The 15,560-nt window shown below is 61.6% G+C and overlaps 2 protein-coding genes across 2 annotated transcripts in view; one reads left to right on the top strand and one right to left on the bottom strand.

The window, feature by feature from the left end:
* Nucleotides 1-12,827, top strand: part of ASIC3 (acid sensing ion channel subunit 3) — a 51,447-nt gene extending 38,620 nt beyond the window's left edge. Inside the window, exons 4-10 of the mRNA XM_050942643.1 lie at nt 412-562; nt 1,064-1,120; nt 4,322-4,475; nt 5,286-5,377; nt 5,797-5,876; nt 6,415-6,486; nt 11,757-12,827. Coding sequence (XP_050798600.1) covers nt 412-562; nt 1,064-1,120; nt 4,322-4,475; nt 5,286-5,377; nt 5,797-5,876; nt 6,415-6,486; nt 11,757-11,861 — 711 coding nt within the window. The 3' untranslated portion in view covers nt 11,862-12,827. The remainder of the gene's footprint in view (nt 1-411; nt 563-1,063; nt 1,121-4,321; nt 4,476-5,285; nt 5,378-5,796; nt 5,877-6,414; nt 6,487-11,756) is intronic.
* Nucleotides 12,828-13,269: 442 nt separating this feature from the next.
* Nucleotides 13,270-15,560, bottom strand: part of CDK5 (cyclin dependent kinase 5) — a 3,904-nt gene continuing 1,613 nt past the window's right edge. Inside the window, exons 2-6 of the mRNA XM_050942880.1 lie at nt 15,441-15,554; nt 15,268-15,337; nt 14,925-14,985; nt 14,407-14,487; nt 13,270-13,940 (exon numbers count right to left, since the gene is read on the bottom strand). Of these exons, the coding sequence (XP_050798837.1) occupies nt 13,854-13,940; nt 14,407-14,487; nt 14,925-14,985; nt 15,268-15,337; nt 15,441-15,554 (413 nt within the window). The 3' untranslated portion in view covers nt 13,270-13,853. The remainder of the gene's footprint in view (nt 13,941-14,406; nt 14,488-14,924; nt 14,986-15,267; nt 15,338-15,440; nt 15,555-15,560) is intronic.

Genomic DNA, 15,560 nt, shown 5'->3' with positions numbered 1-15,560 from the left:
TTTTTCCCCTTGGTGTTACCCACAATGCCTTGCTCGACACGTTGTGTGTGCATGGGGGTCTGCAGCGCCATGTGTGCACATGCATGTCGAATGTGTGTGCATTTGCAGCCCTGTAGTGTGTGCACAGAGGTGAGTGTGGTGCCATGTGTGCTGCGTGTGCCCACGTGCCAGCCTGTGAGTTGCCCAGCTGCCATTCTGGGGGGCCTTGCTGCTGCTATGGTACAGATGGGGGGAGGTCACATCGCAGTGCAGGGGTGGGAGTGAGGGGTGGGGTGGTCATAGCACAGATGCAGGGGCGAGGGGTGGGGGGGGTCACAGCACAGGGGCAGGGGCGAGGGGGTCGCAGCGCAGCGCAGGGGCGGGGGTCCTGGCCACTCCTCAGCCTTTTCCTTAACCCTGTGTGTGTCATAGCTGGTCTACCTCCCGCCCCCCTGGGGGGACTGCAAATCTACCCCCATTGAATCCGACTTCTTCACTAGCTACAGCATCACGGCCTGCCGCCTGGACTGCGAGACCCGCTACCTGGCCGAGAACTGCAACTGCCGCATGGTGCACATGCCTGGTGAGGGGCACGGGCCGGGCTGTGGGGAGGCCCTGTGCTGGGAGAGTGGGGGGGGGGCCTGCAGGGAGACCCCCTGCTGGGGGGAGCTGGGGGAAGACCCCATGCTGGTGGGGGGGGGGATGTGGGTAGGCCCCATGCTGGGGGGGGGCTTCAGGGAGACCTCCTGCTGGGGGAAGGGTGGCTATGGGTAGGCCCCATGCTGGGGGGGGGGCCTGCGGGGATACCCCCTGCTGGGGGAGGGGTGGGTGTGGGGCGGCCCCATGCTGGAGGGGGCATGCAAGTGGGAGCTGGGAGGGGACGAGAGGGCAGGGGGCTGCTGGGGAGAGAAGAGCTTGTCCTGGGAGCAGGAGGAGGAGGGCGCCTCCCCAGTACTCCTGGGCTTGGCTTTCCCCAAGCCTCAGACATGGGGCTCTAATGAGACACAGCTCTCCACGGCCCACATGGCTCCTGCAGCCCCCCCAGCCCCCACCCACACCAAGTGATCTGTGCCCCCTTCCCCAGGGAACGCCAACGTGTGCACGCCAGAGCAGTACAAGGAGTGCGCCGACCCTGCCCTGGGTATGTACCCAACGCGGTCCCTCCTGCTCCCCACGACCACTGGGGGCACCCCTCCCACACCCAGCCAGGATCCTGACACCCACGGCCCTGCTCCAGCTCAACCCATCGCCAGCCCTGGGGCTGCCCCCTCGGGGACATGGGGAGCAGGGCCGGAGACCCCTGGGGAACCTCCAGACTCTCCTCCCCAGCCCGTGTCGCTGCACAAGGGGGAGAGGGACTGGACCCCTTTGGCTCTGTTGCTCAAGCAGTCGAGGGCTTGTGTATGGGCCCAGTTTCTGGGGATGTCTGGACTGTCAGGGTACTGTGACGATGCGGTTCTGGTGGGACCCAACTGAGAGTGCCAGTTCAAAACCAATTGCTCAAACAGGGCAGTCACAGCCCTAGGCTGGGGTTTATCCACCTCTAAGGCAAACCAAACCAGCCAGACAAAAAGGACTTCGGTTTCACCCCACTGGCTAACCACAAGTCACACAAGCAATTTCCTTAGACACTCCAGTCTCCCCGTGTCACCACCAGTGCTACCCGTCCTGGGGATGAATGGTTATGAAAACCAGCACCCCAGTAAAAGAAAAAGGTTCTCTCAATCCCAAAGGACCAAGCCCCAGACCCAGGTCAATATACACATCAGATCTTACCCACAAATCACGCTGTTGCCAATCCTTTAGAATCTAAAATCTAAAGGTTTATTCATAAAAGTAAAAAGATAGAGATGAGAGCTAGAATTGGTTAAATGGCATCAATTACATACAGTGATGGCAAAGTTCTTAGTTCAGGCTTGTAGCAGTGATGGAGTAAACTGCAGGTTCAAATCAAGTCTCTGGAACATCCTCTGCTGGGATGGGTCATTCAGTCCTTTGTGCAGAGCTTCAGTTTGTAGCAAAGTCCCTCCAGAGGTAAGAAGCAGGATTGAAGACAAGATGGAGATGAGCCTCTGCCTTATATAGGCTTTTCCAGGTGTAAGAACACTTCTTTGTTCCTTCTGTGGAAAGTTACAGCAAAATGGAGTCTGCAGTCACATGGGCCAGTCCCTGCACACCCTGCTGAGTCACAAGGCGTATCTGCCTCCTCTCAATGGGTCAGTTGTGTAGCTGATGGTCCTTAATGGGCCATCAAGCAGGCTAAGCAGAGCTAATACCAACTTGTCTGGGGTGTTTCCCAGAACTGCAGCACCAATTTGAAATACAGACAGCATACAGCCAATATTCATAACTTCAACTACAAAAATGACACATGCACCCAGACAGCACAATCATAACCAGTAACCCGTAACCTGGTCTTAGACACCTTATATGACCCCCTTTACACAAGATTTGGTGCCACTACAGGACCTTGGTTGCAACCCATGTTCTATATGGTCCCAGTTTATATCAATAACGTCACAGGTACTCCTGGCTCACGCCCCATCCCTGTCACTCTCCGGTGTTACCAGATTTGCCCATTACTTTGGAGTATGTTCACTTATTTGGGTTACTTTTCTGGGGAAGGGGATTCTGTAATCCTATCAATGTACTGCTTGTGTCCCTTGTGTGTTCATATGGAGCTCTACTCCATCCTTCTGCACGTCCCCTCCCAATGGAGCTATCCTGCAGGACCTAAGTTCCCTAGGGCTGGGTTTCTCCAGCCCCAAAACCGGATGAGCACACACCCACCCACACCTACATTAACAGAGCAAGTCTGAGCGGACCGGGTCAATCAGCACTGTCAAGCTGACCCCTTATATGTCCCTGGACTCACTGGGCTGGATGAAGCAGCACTTTCAAACTGCCCCCCCCCTTATCTGCCCCTGGGCTCCAGGGACTGGGTCAAGCAGCGCTTTCAAGCTGTTACCCTCATGTGTCCCAGATTCAGCACGTCCCTGTCCCCACTCTCACAACACAACTGTACTGGCAGTAACCTGCTTGATGAGCAAACTCCACGGTATTTTGGGCACTGCAGGGATCTCTAGCTTAGGTAGAAGAAGCATTGCTGCAGAGTGACTGGGGGGAGCTAAAAACACAGAAGAGTAAAGTCCAGTGAGAGAGAGAGAAGCAACCAGCTTCACCATGCAAGTTATTTATTGAATACAGGTGATAACTGCACAAGGAGGCTAAACCAACCCAGCCTACATTATTAAAGGTTAATACCTAAGGTAGAAAGGAAAACAGAGAGAGAGAAGGGGGGGGGGTCTCACCCACTCCATGAGGCTTGAACTGGTCAGGGTTCCCAGGTGATGCTGGTAGCTGAGGGTCCTGAGGGCAGGAGACAGGCAGAGTCCCCAGCATGATCAGCCAGGAGAAGATGGAGTCCTAGTGGAACTGATGCACAGTTTGGATCTAAGCATCAGAACCCTGACTGGAGGGTGAGTGGGGATTTTTGTAGAGAAAATACAATTGTTCAAGGGAGAACACTAGATTTGTTTGTAGGTGAGGCTGATAACTCAAGGGTTTTCTTTAGACTAGACAATAGGAGCTGATCACTCTTGGCTACGGGTGGTGTTTTCTTCCAGGGAGCTCACAATGCAACTAGGCGGCTTCACTATTTGGATATCAATTAAAGATTCATGACTAGAATTGGTCTGATAACTGCTGAGCTAGGTATGTGCAGACATAGGCTCATTAACATCTGGAGCAGGGATTCCCATGATGCAGTGCTTCCCTGTCTTTTCTGGTCCCAGAGTTCAGTGCGGTTCTCAGTTCTCCATTCTGTATGTAAATTGAGATGTCTCCCTGTCCCATCATTCATGCAGATGAGGCTAGGGGAGTCGTCTCTGTTCTCCATTCTGTATGCCAATGGGGATGTCTTAATCTTGTCACCCTTGTCAGGAGGGGTCTAGGTGTGTCCCCCAACGCCCTTCACTGCTCTCTGCAAGTTTTTTTTTCCTCTGATGGGTTTGGTTTAAGCAGAGGCTGGGGAGGGAGGTGTCTTTCATGAGTCAGGCTGGACACTGCACCCTAGTTCCCCAAGAACACAGAGGTGTCTGGTATCACCGGCCCACCCCCATCCCCATTGCTCTCCGGCCCGTCCCCGTGGGTCTCCATCCTGTCCCCATCCCTGTGTTTCTCTGGCCCATCGAGGTGCTGCTGGCTCACGGCTTGTCCCCATCACTCTCCAGCCCATCCCCCTCCCATCCCCATGGCTCTGGGCTGTCGCGGTCCCTGTCCCCATCGCTCTCCGGCCTGTCGGTCGGGCTGTTCTTGGCTCACGCCCGCCCTCGCACTCCAGACTTCCTGGTGAAGAAGGACAGCGAATTCTGCCTGTGCCGCACACCCTGCGACATGGTGCGCTACGGCAAAGAGCTCTCCATGGTCAAGATCCCCAGCAAGGCCTCAGCCAAGTACCTGGCCAAGAAATACAACAAGAGCGAGCAGTACATCTCGTGAGTGCCCCCCCCCCCGCATGCAGCACGCCCTCCGTTTCCCCTCAGACAGCCCCACACAGGCAGCATGGCCCCCCTCACATGTAGCACGCCCCCCGTTTCCCCCCAGACAGCCCCCTGCATGCAGCATGGCCCCCCTCACATGCAGCACGCCCCCCGTTTCCCCCCAGACAGCCCCCCGCATGCAGCATGGCCCCCCCGTGCGCAGCACGCCCCCATTTCCCCCCAGACAGCCCTCCGCATGCAGCACGCCCCTCTCACCCCTCTAGACAGCCCCCCCACAGCCCCCCCAAACATCACCCCCATGCACAGCACGGCTCCCCCGTGCCCCCCCAGACAGCCCCCCTGCACACAGCATCCCCCTCAGACAGCCCGCTGCACACAGCGCCCCCATGCACAGCCCCCCGACATCTCCCCCATGCACAGCATGACCTCCCCACAGTGTACCCCCCATTCACAGCCCCCTAAACAGCCCCCCCGCATACAGCATGACCCCCCCCAGCACCTCCCCCCACAGAACACTCCTCCACAGCACCTTCCTGCGGACATGTCCCCACATACACAGCCCCCCCAGACATCACCCCCACGCACAGCACAACCCCCCAGTACACCCCCCTGTTGCGGACAGCATGACCCCTATGAGTGACCCACCAACATACCACAGCCCCACATGGGGCGCCCCCCTTTTGCTTCCCCCAGCCTGCCCCCCCAGTGCCCACACCAGCCCTGTGGGGCCCTGGTGTCACCGCACTGCCGCTCGGACTCACCCCTCTGTCTGTGTCTGGCCCCGGTCCCGCTGGCGCCCCCCAGGGACAATGTGCTGGTGCTGGACGTTTTCTTTGAAGCCCTGAACTATGAGACCATCGAGCAGAAGAAAGCATATGAGGTGGCAGGGCTGCTGGGTGAGTGCCCGGGGGGCTGGGTGAGGGCTTGGAGGGATGAGTGCCCAGGGGGGCTGGGTGAGTGCCCAGGGGGCTGGGTGAGGGCTTGGGGGGGGGGCGAGTGTTCAGGGGGCTGCTGGGTGAATGCCTGGGGGAGGGCCCGGGGGGCTGGGTGATTGCCTGGGGGAGCTGGGTGAGGGTTGCTGGGTGAATGCTTGGGTGGGGGGTGAGCGCCCGGGGGCTGAGTGATTGCCTGGGGGGGTTGGGGGGCACTTGCAGTGGGGCATGGTGCCCCAGGGGACCTGCAATCCTGCACCCGGGGGGGGAGCAGTGCCCCCTCCTGGCTCTACATGGGCGTGGGTGGGGCTGGCCCCGCCTGCCAGGAGCAGCGTTGGGGGGCATTGCCTGGCTTCCCACTCATGCTCTGACCCTGCCCCCAGGGGACATCGGGGGCCAGATGGGGCTGTTCATCGGGGCCAGCATCCTCACCATCCTGGAGATCTTCGACTACCTGTACGAGGTGAGGCCGTCGGCTCTTGGTGCATCCCCAAGCCTGAGACTGGCTCAGCTTCGGTGCTGACCACAGCCACAGACCCCAGTGCATATGCCCCCAGTCCCTCCCCACTCCCCCCCTCCACGCCCATCCCCCCACCATGCCTCCCCTCCACTGACAGGGAACAACGCAGCACGTAGGGGAAACTGAGGCCTACTATTACGGACAATTCCCACTTGATCATGGGTGTGTCCGGGGCCCAGCTCTGCCCCTCACTGCAGCATTGAGCACAGCTCACCCCTTTGCGCATTGCCCTGCCCTGAGAAGCAGGGTCAGACTGTGCCCCCATGGGCTAGATGGGGCTGCCCAGCGCCCCACATGGTGAACAGGGACTCCCGCCACCCATACTAGTGCCGGCCCCCTGACTCTCCCCGGCAGGCACAGTGAGCAGAGGAAGTACAAAGGGGCCAGGACCCCCCAACAATGGGGACCCCCAGGAGGTCACTGCAGAGCCCTAGTGCCCACCCCCTGGCATTGGTGACGACCCAGTTATCTCCCCCCCCAGGTGTTTCGGGACAAACTCCTCAGCTTTTACAAGAACAAGAAGAGACCCCAGAGGAGCAACAGCGACAACCTGGTAACCAGCCCCCGGGCGCCCAGCCAGGGGAGGGGCCCCTGAGCTTCCCCCATGCCCCCAGAACCGCCCCAGCCAGGGGAGGGGCCCCTGAGCTTCCCCTGTCCCCCAAGAACCGCCCAGCCAGGGGAGGGGCCCCTGAGCTTCCCCTGTCCCCCAAGAACTGCCCAGCCAGGGGAGGGGCCCCTGACCTTCCCCCGTCCCCCCAGAACTGCCTACCCCAGCACCCTGCAGCGCTGAGGCCTGCTGGGGATCGGGGCTGCTCTAGGCTGGGGGGGTCAGGCTGCCGCTGTCTCAGGCTGACAATCCGTGGGGGAGGGGAGGTGCCAGCCCCCCCTGTGGGGCACAGAGCATCTCTCTGTGCCCCAGGGCCCCCATCGCATCGTGTCTCAGCACAGGCCTGCCCCGAGGGACTGGTGCCCAGGCAGGGGAAGGGGCAGCCCCTTCCCAGACACACACAAGGTGGTGACCCGGGGGGGAGGGGCACTGGAAGGGCCAGAGCAGGGGCAATTGGCTCCGACCAAGGGGGGCGGCTTTGGGGCAGCCCAGGGGGTTTCTGGCTCCTCTCTAGCTGGCCTGTCTGCTCAAGGGGAGGGTCTGCATCAGCCCATCGTCACCCCCTGCCATGCTTTACCCCCCTGTGCTGGCCCCCTCCACATTCCAGGCTGTCACTTGCCTCATCGTCCCCCCTCTGTCTGCCCGCTCACCCCGTGGCTGTGCCAGGAGCACCCTGAGAGCCCTGGCGTCCCACTCCTTCCCGCGCCCCGTTGGCATGGGTGGCCGGCCAAGCCCTTTGCCTGCAGGGGCTGGCACTGGGAAGGCGGAGCCCAGCACGTGGGAGCCCCCGACGGGGACGATTCCTGCAGGGAGCCAGGGGAAGCGCAGCAGCAGACTGCTCTCAGGGACATCCTGCTGGGGTGCTGGGGACGGGGGGCAGCCCCCTTGGTGGGGGTGGCCCGAGGTGAATCAGAACAGCCCCCGCCACGGAGCTGTGACCCTGCTGTCACGTGTGAGCTCAGTAGGCTATGCTGGCGGGGTGGGGACCTCCTGGCTGGGGTGCCAGCCGAGCCGCTCCAGCCCATTCCTGCAGGCGCTGGGGGCAGCAGGTCCGTCGCTGGAGGCCATGGTCTCCCCAGGGGCTGAGTGCTCCGTCACCCACTTCCCTGCTCCTCCCGAGCCAGGGGCCGACCCACAGCCCTTCCGTCCTGCAAGTGGGCAGCAGGACAGACCCTCCAGGGCCTCGGGGACACACTGGGCTGGAGCCTTCGGCTTTGCCATGTGCCAAAGAGCCACACAGCACCGCTGCCAGCGGGGCCCTGGGGCGATCGAGCTGAGCACAGGAGGAGCCGTTGCTCAGCCCTCTGGGCTGTGTCCCATCACGGGGCTCGGCTGCGCTGGCTCCTGCTCATAGACTCATAGACTCTAGGACTGGAAGGGACCTCGAGAGGTCATCGAGTCCAGTCCCCTGCCCTCATGGCAGGACCAAATACTGTCTAGACCATCCCTAATAGACATTTATCTAACCTACTTTTAAATATCTCCAGAGATGGAGATTCCACAACTTCCCTAGGCAATCTATTCCAGTGTTTAACTACCCTGACAGTTAGGAACTTTTTCCTAATGTCCAACCTAAATCTCCCTTGCTGCAGTTTAAGCCCATTGCTTCTTGTTCTGTCATTGGAGGCTAAGGTGAACAAGTTTTCTCCCTCCTCCTGATGACACCCTTTTAGATACCTGAAAACTGCTATCATGTCCCCTCTCAGTCTTCTCTTTTCCAAACTAAACAAACCCAATTCCTTCAGCCTTCCTTCATAGGTCATGTTCTCAAGACCTTTAATCATTCTTGTTGCTCTTCTCTGGACCCTCTCCAATTTCTCCACATCTTTCTTGAAATGCGGTGCCCAGAACTGGACACAATACTCCAGTTGAGGCCTAACCAGCACAGAGTAAAGCGGAAGAATGACTTCTCGTGTCTTGTTTACAACACACCTGTTAATGCATCCCAGAATCATGTTTGCTTTTTTTGCAACAGTATCACACTGTTGACTCATATTAAGCTTGTGGTCCACTATGACCCCTAGATCTCTTTCTGCCATACTCCTTCCTAGACAGTCTCTTCCCATTCTGTATGTGTGAAACTGATTGTTCCTTCCTAGGTGGAGCACTTTGCATTTATCTTTATTGAACTTCATCCTGTTTACCTCAGACCATTTCTCCAATTTGTCCAGATCATTTTGAATTTTGACCCTGTCCTCCAAAGCAGTTGCAATCCCTCCCAGTTTGGTATCGTCCGCAAACTTAATAAGCGTACTTTCTATGCCAACATCTAAATCGTTGATGAAGATATTGAACAGAACCGGTCCCAAAACAGAGCCCTGCGGAACCCCACTTGTTATACCTTTCCAGCAGGATTGGGAGCCATTAATAACTACTCTCTGAGTACGGTTATCCAGCCAGTTATGCACCCACGTTATAGTAGCCCCATCTAAATTGTACTTTCCTAGTTTATCTATAAGAATATCATGCGAGACTGTATCAAATGCCTTACTAAAGTTTAGGTATATCACATCCACCGCTTCTCCCTTATCCACCTCAGCTGGGGTGTGGGCTTCTCCCCTCTGCTGCTGCCATTGCGTGGGGGGCGGTGTGGGGAGCAGGGTGCATCCCCAGCACCAGCAAAGCTCCCTGCGCAGATTCCCTCTCAGCCCATCTGCTCGCGGCTCACCCCTCTGCACGGGCTGGGACACTCCTGGGGCTGGCCCTAGGCTAACGTGATCCTGGCCCTGCCAGTGACACCGGATTCAGTGCCACCCAGGAGAACCCCCCAGCGAGCCTGGGGCACATTAGCACCCAGTGGCCCTGTGCCCCCTTCCTCTAGCCCAGTGGCTCTCAAACTGCAAGCCACGACCCAGAATTGGGTCGTGGAATGGAAGGCCAATGCTGCCCGGCTGGGGCAGGCTCATCCCTACCTGTTCTGACACTGTGCTGCGCCCCAGAAGCAGCCAGCAGCAGGTCCAGCTCCTAGGCAGGGGGGCCACAGGGCTCCACGCGCTGCCCCTGCCTGGAGCAGGCGAGAGCCGCTTGTGCGCCTAGGAGCCAGAGTTGCTGCTGGCTGCTTCCAGGACACAGCGCAGTCCGTGGTGCTAGGAGAGGCAGGAAACCTGCCAGCACCCCCGCTGCACCGCTGACCCCCAACCCAGAGCCCCCTCCTGCACCCCAAATCCTTCAGCCCCAGCCCCACCCCAGAGCCTACACCCCCAGCCCAGAGCCCTGACTCCCTCCTGCATCCCAACCCCCTGCCCCAGCGCAGGGCTCCTCCCACATGCTGATCCCCTCATTCCTGGCCTCACCCTCTGCACCCCAACCCGTTGCCCCAGCCCAGAGCCCCTCCACACCCCTCATCCCCAGCTCTGTTAGGTCGCGGGCATCAGCAGTTTTCAACTGCGTCACCAGAAAAAAAGTTTGAAAACGACGTGTCTAGCCGAGGCGTTGCTGCACCGTCCGTGCAGATGCAGGGGCAGGACTGTGTCCGTGCAAGCCGGCGGCACTGGGCCGCAGACACTGGGCTGGTGATGCGCCCACGCAGGTGGAGGGGCCTGCTGCAGCCAGCTGTGAGCAAGCACAGAGCAGGGTCCCTTGTCCCCGGCAGCACCCTCCACCCAGCCCCACCTCCCTCATCCTGCCCCAGTGTGGCCGGGGGGTTCTGGGAGTGCAGGAGAGCGAGTCCCCCATATTCACCTGCCGTGGGCCACTGGGGTAGTGTGTGTCCCCCTTTGCACCCATGAATTCATTAGTTCTGTGGGTGCAGCTAAACCCAGACCCCCAGCTAAGTGCAGCACATCCCAGCTGCCTCTGCGGGTCCCATAGCACCAGGTCCAGGCAGGAGCCTGAGCGGCTGGGGCTGAGTGCTGGGTTCTGGGCACTGCAGCTCTTGGAAGGGCTCGGCTTTGCCTTCAGTCCCGACTTGGGATCTCTGGCCGGGAGAGAGCTGGCTGGGCTCATGCCTGCCAGAGGGACGGAGGGTTTAGGACAGCTCAATGCCAGGGAGCAGCAGGGCTAGGAGTTCGAAAAGGGGCCTGGGCCAGGATGGAGCCCACCCAGCAGGACTCCCTGTGTGCAGCCCAGGGGTGAAGGAGAAGCGTGGTAATCCAGCCCCTGCTCCGGAACCATCCTGGGCTGCTGCCTGTGCCGGCACCTGCTCTTCAGAACAGGGACTGACCAAGTGGCAGAGTTCATAGAAGAGCCACTGAGGGGTCGAGCTCTGCAGATCCTGCCGCATAGGTCTGGACAGGGGAGGGGTCAGCGGTGCTGCGAGTGCGGGCTGGGCAGGGGAGGGGTCGGCGGTGCCGTGAGCCCGGTCCGGGCAGGGGGCAGCGGTGCCGTGAGCGTGGGGTCAGTGACTCCAGGCCAGCCGTGTCTCCAACAGCCCCACTCTATCTCAGTCGATGGAGCCGGGCCGGTTGCAGGAGTCCCTGGGCAGAGCCCTGCCCTGGGCTCTGTGGGAGGCCGAGTGGTCCCTGTGGCCATGGCCAGGGCCAGGCTCAGGCTCACACACCGGCCCAGGCTGTCACCCCGCAGGCAGAGCAGGACCTGGGACTGTGGCAGCTGGAGCTGGCCCTCTGGTGGAGCCGTTCCCCAGTGCTGGCACCGCTCAGGGGGCCTGCGGCAGTCGGGCAGCGTAGGGTCCCATGGGACAACCAGACTCCTGCAACAGCCACACAAGAATGCAGGCTTGGCTGTGACCTCCTGGCCCTGAGGCCAGGCCCCTGCTACTGCTGGCAACCCCGGCCCATCATCCCCCCGTGCAACCTGATCCACTGCACCATCACACCAGCTGCCCCGGGCTCCACCCAGCACCCTCCTGCCCCCACCGCTCAGCCCAGCACCCTCAAAACCTCCAGCTGCTCAGCCCAGCACCCCCCCACTGCCGCTCTTCCCGTGCCCCAGCTGACAGCGCCGCCCTGTCTCACCAGCACATTTTACTAGTACCCTCCGCGTCCTGTGCCATCATCAACGCCCATGTTACAGACACAGCCTAGGCCAAACTGCATGTGGCTCCTGCAGACCCTCCCGGCCCAGAACTGGGGAGCCTGGCATGGCCCTGGCATCAGAGCATGCCAGGAGGGTCATGGCACCAGGAGCCAGACCCAGCTCCCAGCCAGGGATCCGGAGAGGGGAGACAGACCATGGCTGTGGGGGCAGCAGGGCAGGGATCTGGGATGGGGTGGGCGGACAGAAATACTGCCTGCTTCTCACCCCCTGTTCCTCCCCAGAGCACCTGTAACACACTGCGGAGCCACTCGGACAGTCTCGGCTACACCTCGAACATGCTACCTCGGCACCCGGCTCTTGGCAACTTCGAGGAATTTGCCTGCTGACGGGGCGGCTGCGCCTTGCAGTCCCAGCCCACCAGCCCCTCACCTCCAACAAGATTCAAGCTGCTCCGGCCAGGCAGCCACGGCTTGGCAGTGGAGAGGGCATGGGGGAAGGGGCCAGGCAGCCACGGCTTGGCAGTGGAGAGGGCATGGGGGAAGGAGACATCAGCAGTGGTGCAGTCCTGGGCTTGCACATGCTGGGCTCAGTGGGGCCTGGGGCAAGCTGTGGCTCCGTGCACAGCCCCTACCCAGGGAACTCAAGCTCGGGTTTCCCTCCTGCCCCATGAGGAGTGGGGGATTGGGGTCCCCAAGGGTCAGCCCCTCTGCGGGCAGGGGGGTGCTGAGCCCAGCATTGGAGGGCCCTGGCCCACCCCAGGGATGGAAGGCAGCACCTCCGACAAGCCAGGGTGCCTGGCTGCCTCCCAGTGTCCCCGCCATGGCAGAGAGCAGAGCCAGCTCTCCCTTTCCCAGCGAGCCTCTACCCCATCCCCTGCCTGCAACCCCTCCCCGGGGAGCCACCCCCAGGGCTCCCCAGCCCCAGGGCACCAGCACCCTCACAACTCACTCAGGACGGCTAAGCCCTGGGGCTGGGCAGGGCTTGCACTCCTGGTCTTCCAGGGCCCTGCAACGGGGACAGGCAGGGGGTGGCCTCGGGCCCCTGTGCTGGAGCTGGGAGGCCCCAGGGCCTGACCAGGCCCTTTATGCTAGTGACCCCGTCTGACACTCCCGCTGGCCACGTATCTGCATGAGCTGCTTGGAGCACCCCCCGCCTGCGCCCCTTGCCCATCTGTGCCCCCCCAGCATAGAGACAGCTGCAGCTTGCACCTCTCCAGCCTAGCGCGGATCCCGTGTAACATTAAAAACCCGCCTGGCGGTTCCGACTTCCCACCTCTTCCTGGTCAATTCCAGGCTGGGAGGGCTCGAAGCAGGAGGCGTCACTGGGGGGAGGAGGAGGCAGGGCGGGACAGGCCTGGGGGACCCTGCAGGGGCTCGAGGGGAGGGTGCTAGGCTGGGCCTGCAGAGAAGGGGCACGTGGCGGGAGCAGAGAGGTAGCTGGTGAGCGGGCCCTAGGCCAGAATCTCTCTCTCCAGCTCTTTGTTAGCAGCCCACGGGCTGCCCCCACACCAGCCAGCTCGGGGGGGGGGGGGGGGGGGGACTCCGTGCTCCGCTCCCCTCACCCCGCAGGATCCCGGAGCCGATTCCCCGTTGTCACCACAGCCAGGCTCTCCCCAGGCCCTGCAGGGCCCTGGTGTACCAGCAGCCCCCCACCTTCCAGTCTCCCCCCCCCGACTCGCTGCGCCTCCCATGAACAGCAGGGCAGGCGCGTCACCACCCCAACCCACAGGGCTGGCCCCAGGGCAGACCCAGCAGCCCTCTCCCCACACCAGGGACAACAGCGCAGGACGCGAGCTGAGGGAGGGGAAATGTTTATGAAATTAAACACACACCTTCAGCCACACAGGAGCACGGTACGAGGGGGAGGGAAGCTGCCTGGCCCCCCAAGGAGTCCCAGCTAGAAGGGGCCCCACCCAGGCAGAGGCACAGCCAGGGCGCAGGGGCTTGCAAGGGATGTGGCAAGAAGGGGCAGCTTGTGCTAGGGGCACCACATCCCATGCCAGCCCAGGAGGAGCCGTCCCTTGTCCCTGGACCCCTGGTGAAGGAAGGGAAAGCAATGGCTCCCCCCTTTCCTGTGCCCCACTGGAACCCCAGGGCCGTCCCTGTCCTGTGGGAGGCAGGTGACGCTGCACAGTACCAGGGCGACGAGCACTCGCAGCAGGGCAGGGCAGGGAGGGAGCTGGCTCCTGTCCATGGGGTCCCAGCAGAGACTGGTAGAAAACCAGGCGCTGCAATGGGTTAAAAACCTAATAAATACTGAGGGGGGGATGGGGACGCAGGGCCCTGCCCATCACCCAGTGCCCTGGCCCCAGGACATTCTCCCCCGCGCCAGTGGAGCAGGGCAGATGCTGGCCCGGCAGGCCCAGCTGCGGGCAGTCTCTACGGGAGGCAGAAGTCCGTGAAGTAGGAATGCTGCAGTGCCTCCTCGGCTGAGATCCGCTGCACCGGGTTGCACTTCAGCAGGTTCTGTGGAGGTAGCAGAGGGGCTGGGTGAGGAGGGGGTGGGGGGCAGCCTGGCCGGAGCAGGGCAATGGGGCTAGGTGCCCCCCACCCCTGGAGCTGCAGGTGAGGGTCAGAAGCCCATTCCCCACCCCTTCAGGGGTGGTTAGAGGAGCAACTGGGGAGGGAGCTGTCTGGGGTAGCCCCACAGGGGCCTGGCCCCTGTGGCAGAGGGCGAGGAGAGGCAGAGAAGCCACCTGGCTGCCCAGCACAGCAGCTGCTGCCCCCGCCCACGGGGGACACAGAGGGGGGCTGTCAGCGGCATGTACGTGAAGGGCCTGGGCCAAGGTGCCCCAAAACCATTATGGTCAGTCACAGGACCCCAGCAGTCCCCCAGGGACAGGCCTGCCCCTTCTTGGGGCCAGCTGCCCCCACTGTGCGCCATGGGGCTGGGTCCACAGCGCCTGCTCAGCCTGGGCAGCGGGGCACTCACCTGCAGCAGGTCCCGACCTGTGGCATTGAGTTTGGGCACCACGTTGAGCAGCGACGTTGTTGCAGGGTACATGGGATACGGCTGTGGGGAGGGGGGGGGGGAGAAAAAGACAGCACTAATCTCCCTCCCTGGAGACAGGCAAAGCCCCACACCTGCCCACTAACCTTGACCCAGAACTAATCCCTCCCCAGGAGTCAGGGCCAACCTGCCTCCCTTTCCCACTCCAGACACTAAGTCAGCCCCCAAACTCCCCCGGCACTAACCCCCAGACTGGGCCTGGCAGCTGCTCCCTCTCTGGCCCTGATGCTCCGAGGGCCCAGCCAGCCCTACATACACTTGTCTCCAGCGCTCACACCTGTCACACGTCGTTTGTGGCTCCCACTGACATGGACCCAAGAGCTGCAGCTTGTGGCTGGAGGGGGCAGCTCCCTGGCCCCTGCCCCTGAGAACAGCGTGGGCCAGAGTGCCCTCCCTCAACAGGCCAGGCCCTGGGCGCCCATCCCCAGCCTGGGACTCACCTTGTAGTCTGGGAGCTTGGTCATGGCCGGCCACTGCTCTTCGGTGGGGGTTCCCAGCAATGTGGGGCAGGTTAAGGACCATCTCTGCCCCCAGACAGCCAACCGGGGGAGAGGAGGGGAGCACCTCCACTCCAGCCCACAGGCAGAGCCAGGCCCTGCCCAAGGCACATCCTACCAGCCCCCACAGGGCTCCTTCGGGCAGGGGGAAGGCCAGCCCCTCTGGGACCTGCATGCCCCTCCCACCCGGAGGAGGTCAGGACACCCCTTCTCCAAGGGGGAAACCAGGCTGTCTCCTCTCCCCATGCTTAACAAATCCACCCAAACACCTAGTTAAAAAGGATATCGGAAAATCCTCTTCAGCTGATCGTCCACGTCGTTTCCCGGGAACAGGGGCCGCCCGGCATTGGCCAGCTCTGCGGGGAGAGAGATGGGGCTGAGTCCAAGAAGCCCTGAACCCCCCACCCCCGCTCGCAGCACAGCCCCTCCACAGTGGGGAGCCAGCACTGGGGTGGATACCTGCAAAGATGCAGCCGGCTGACCACATGTCTATGGAGGTGGAGTACAGCTTGGCACCAAACAGCACGTCAGGGGGGCGGTACCACAGCGTGACAACCTGCAGGGGGTGGAGACAGGTGG

The sequence above is a fragment of the Gopherus flavomarginatus genome, chromosome 2, assembly GCF_025201925.1.
Source record: "Gopherus flavomarginatus isolate rGopFla2 chromosome 2, rGopFla2.mat.asm, whole genome shotgun sequence".
NCBI lineage: Eukaryota > Metazoa > Chordata > Testudines > Testudinidae > Gopherus > Gopherus flavomarginatus.
Note: the sequence above shows the minus strand (reverse complement) of the source record. Positions and strands in the feature narration are given on the sequence as shown.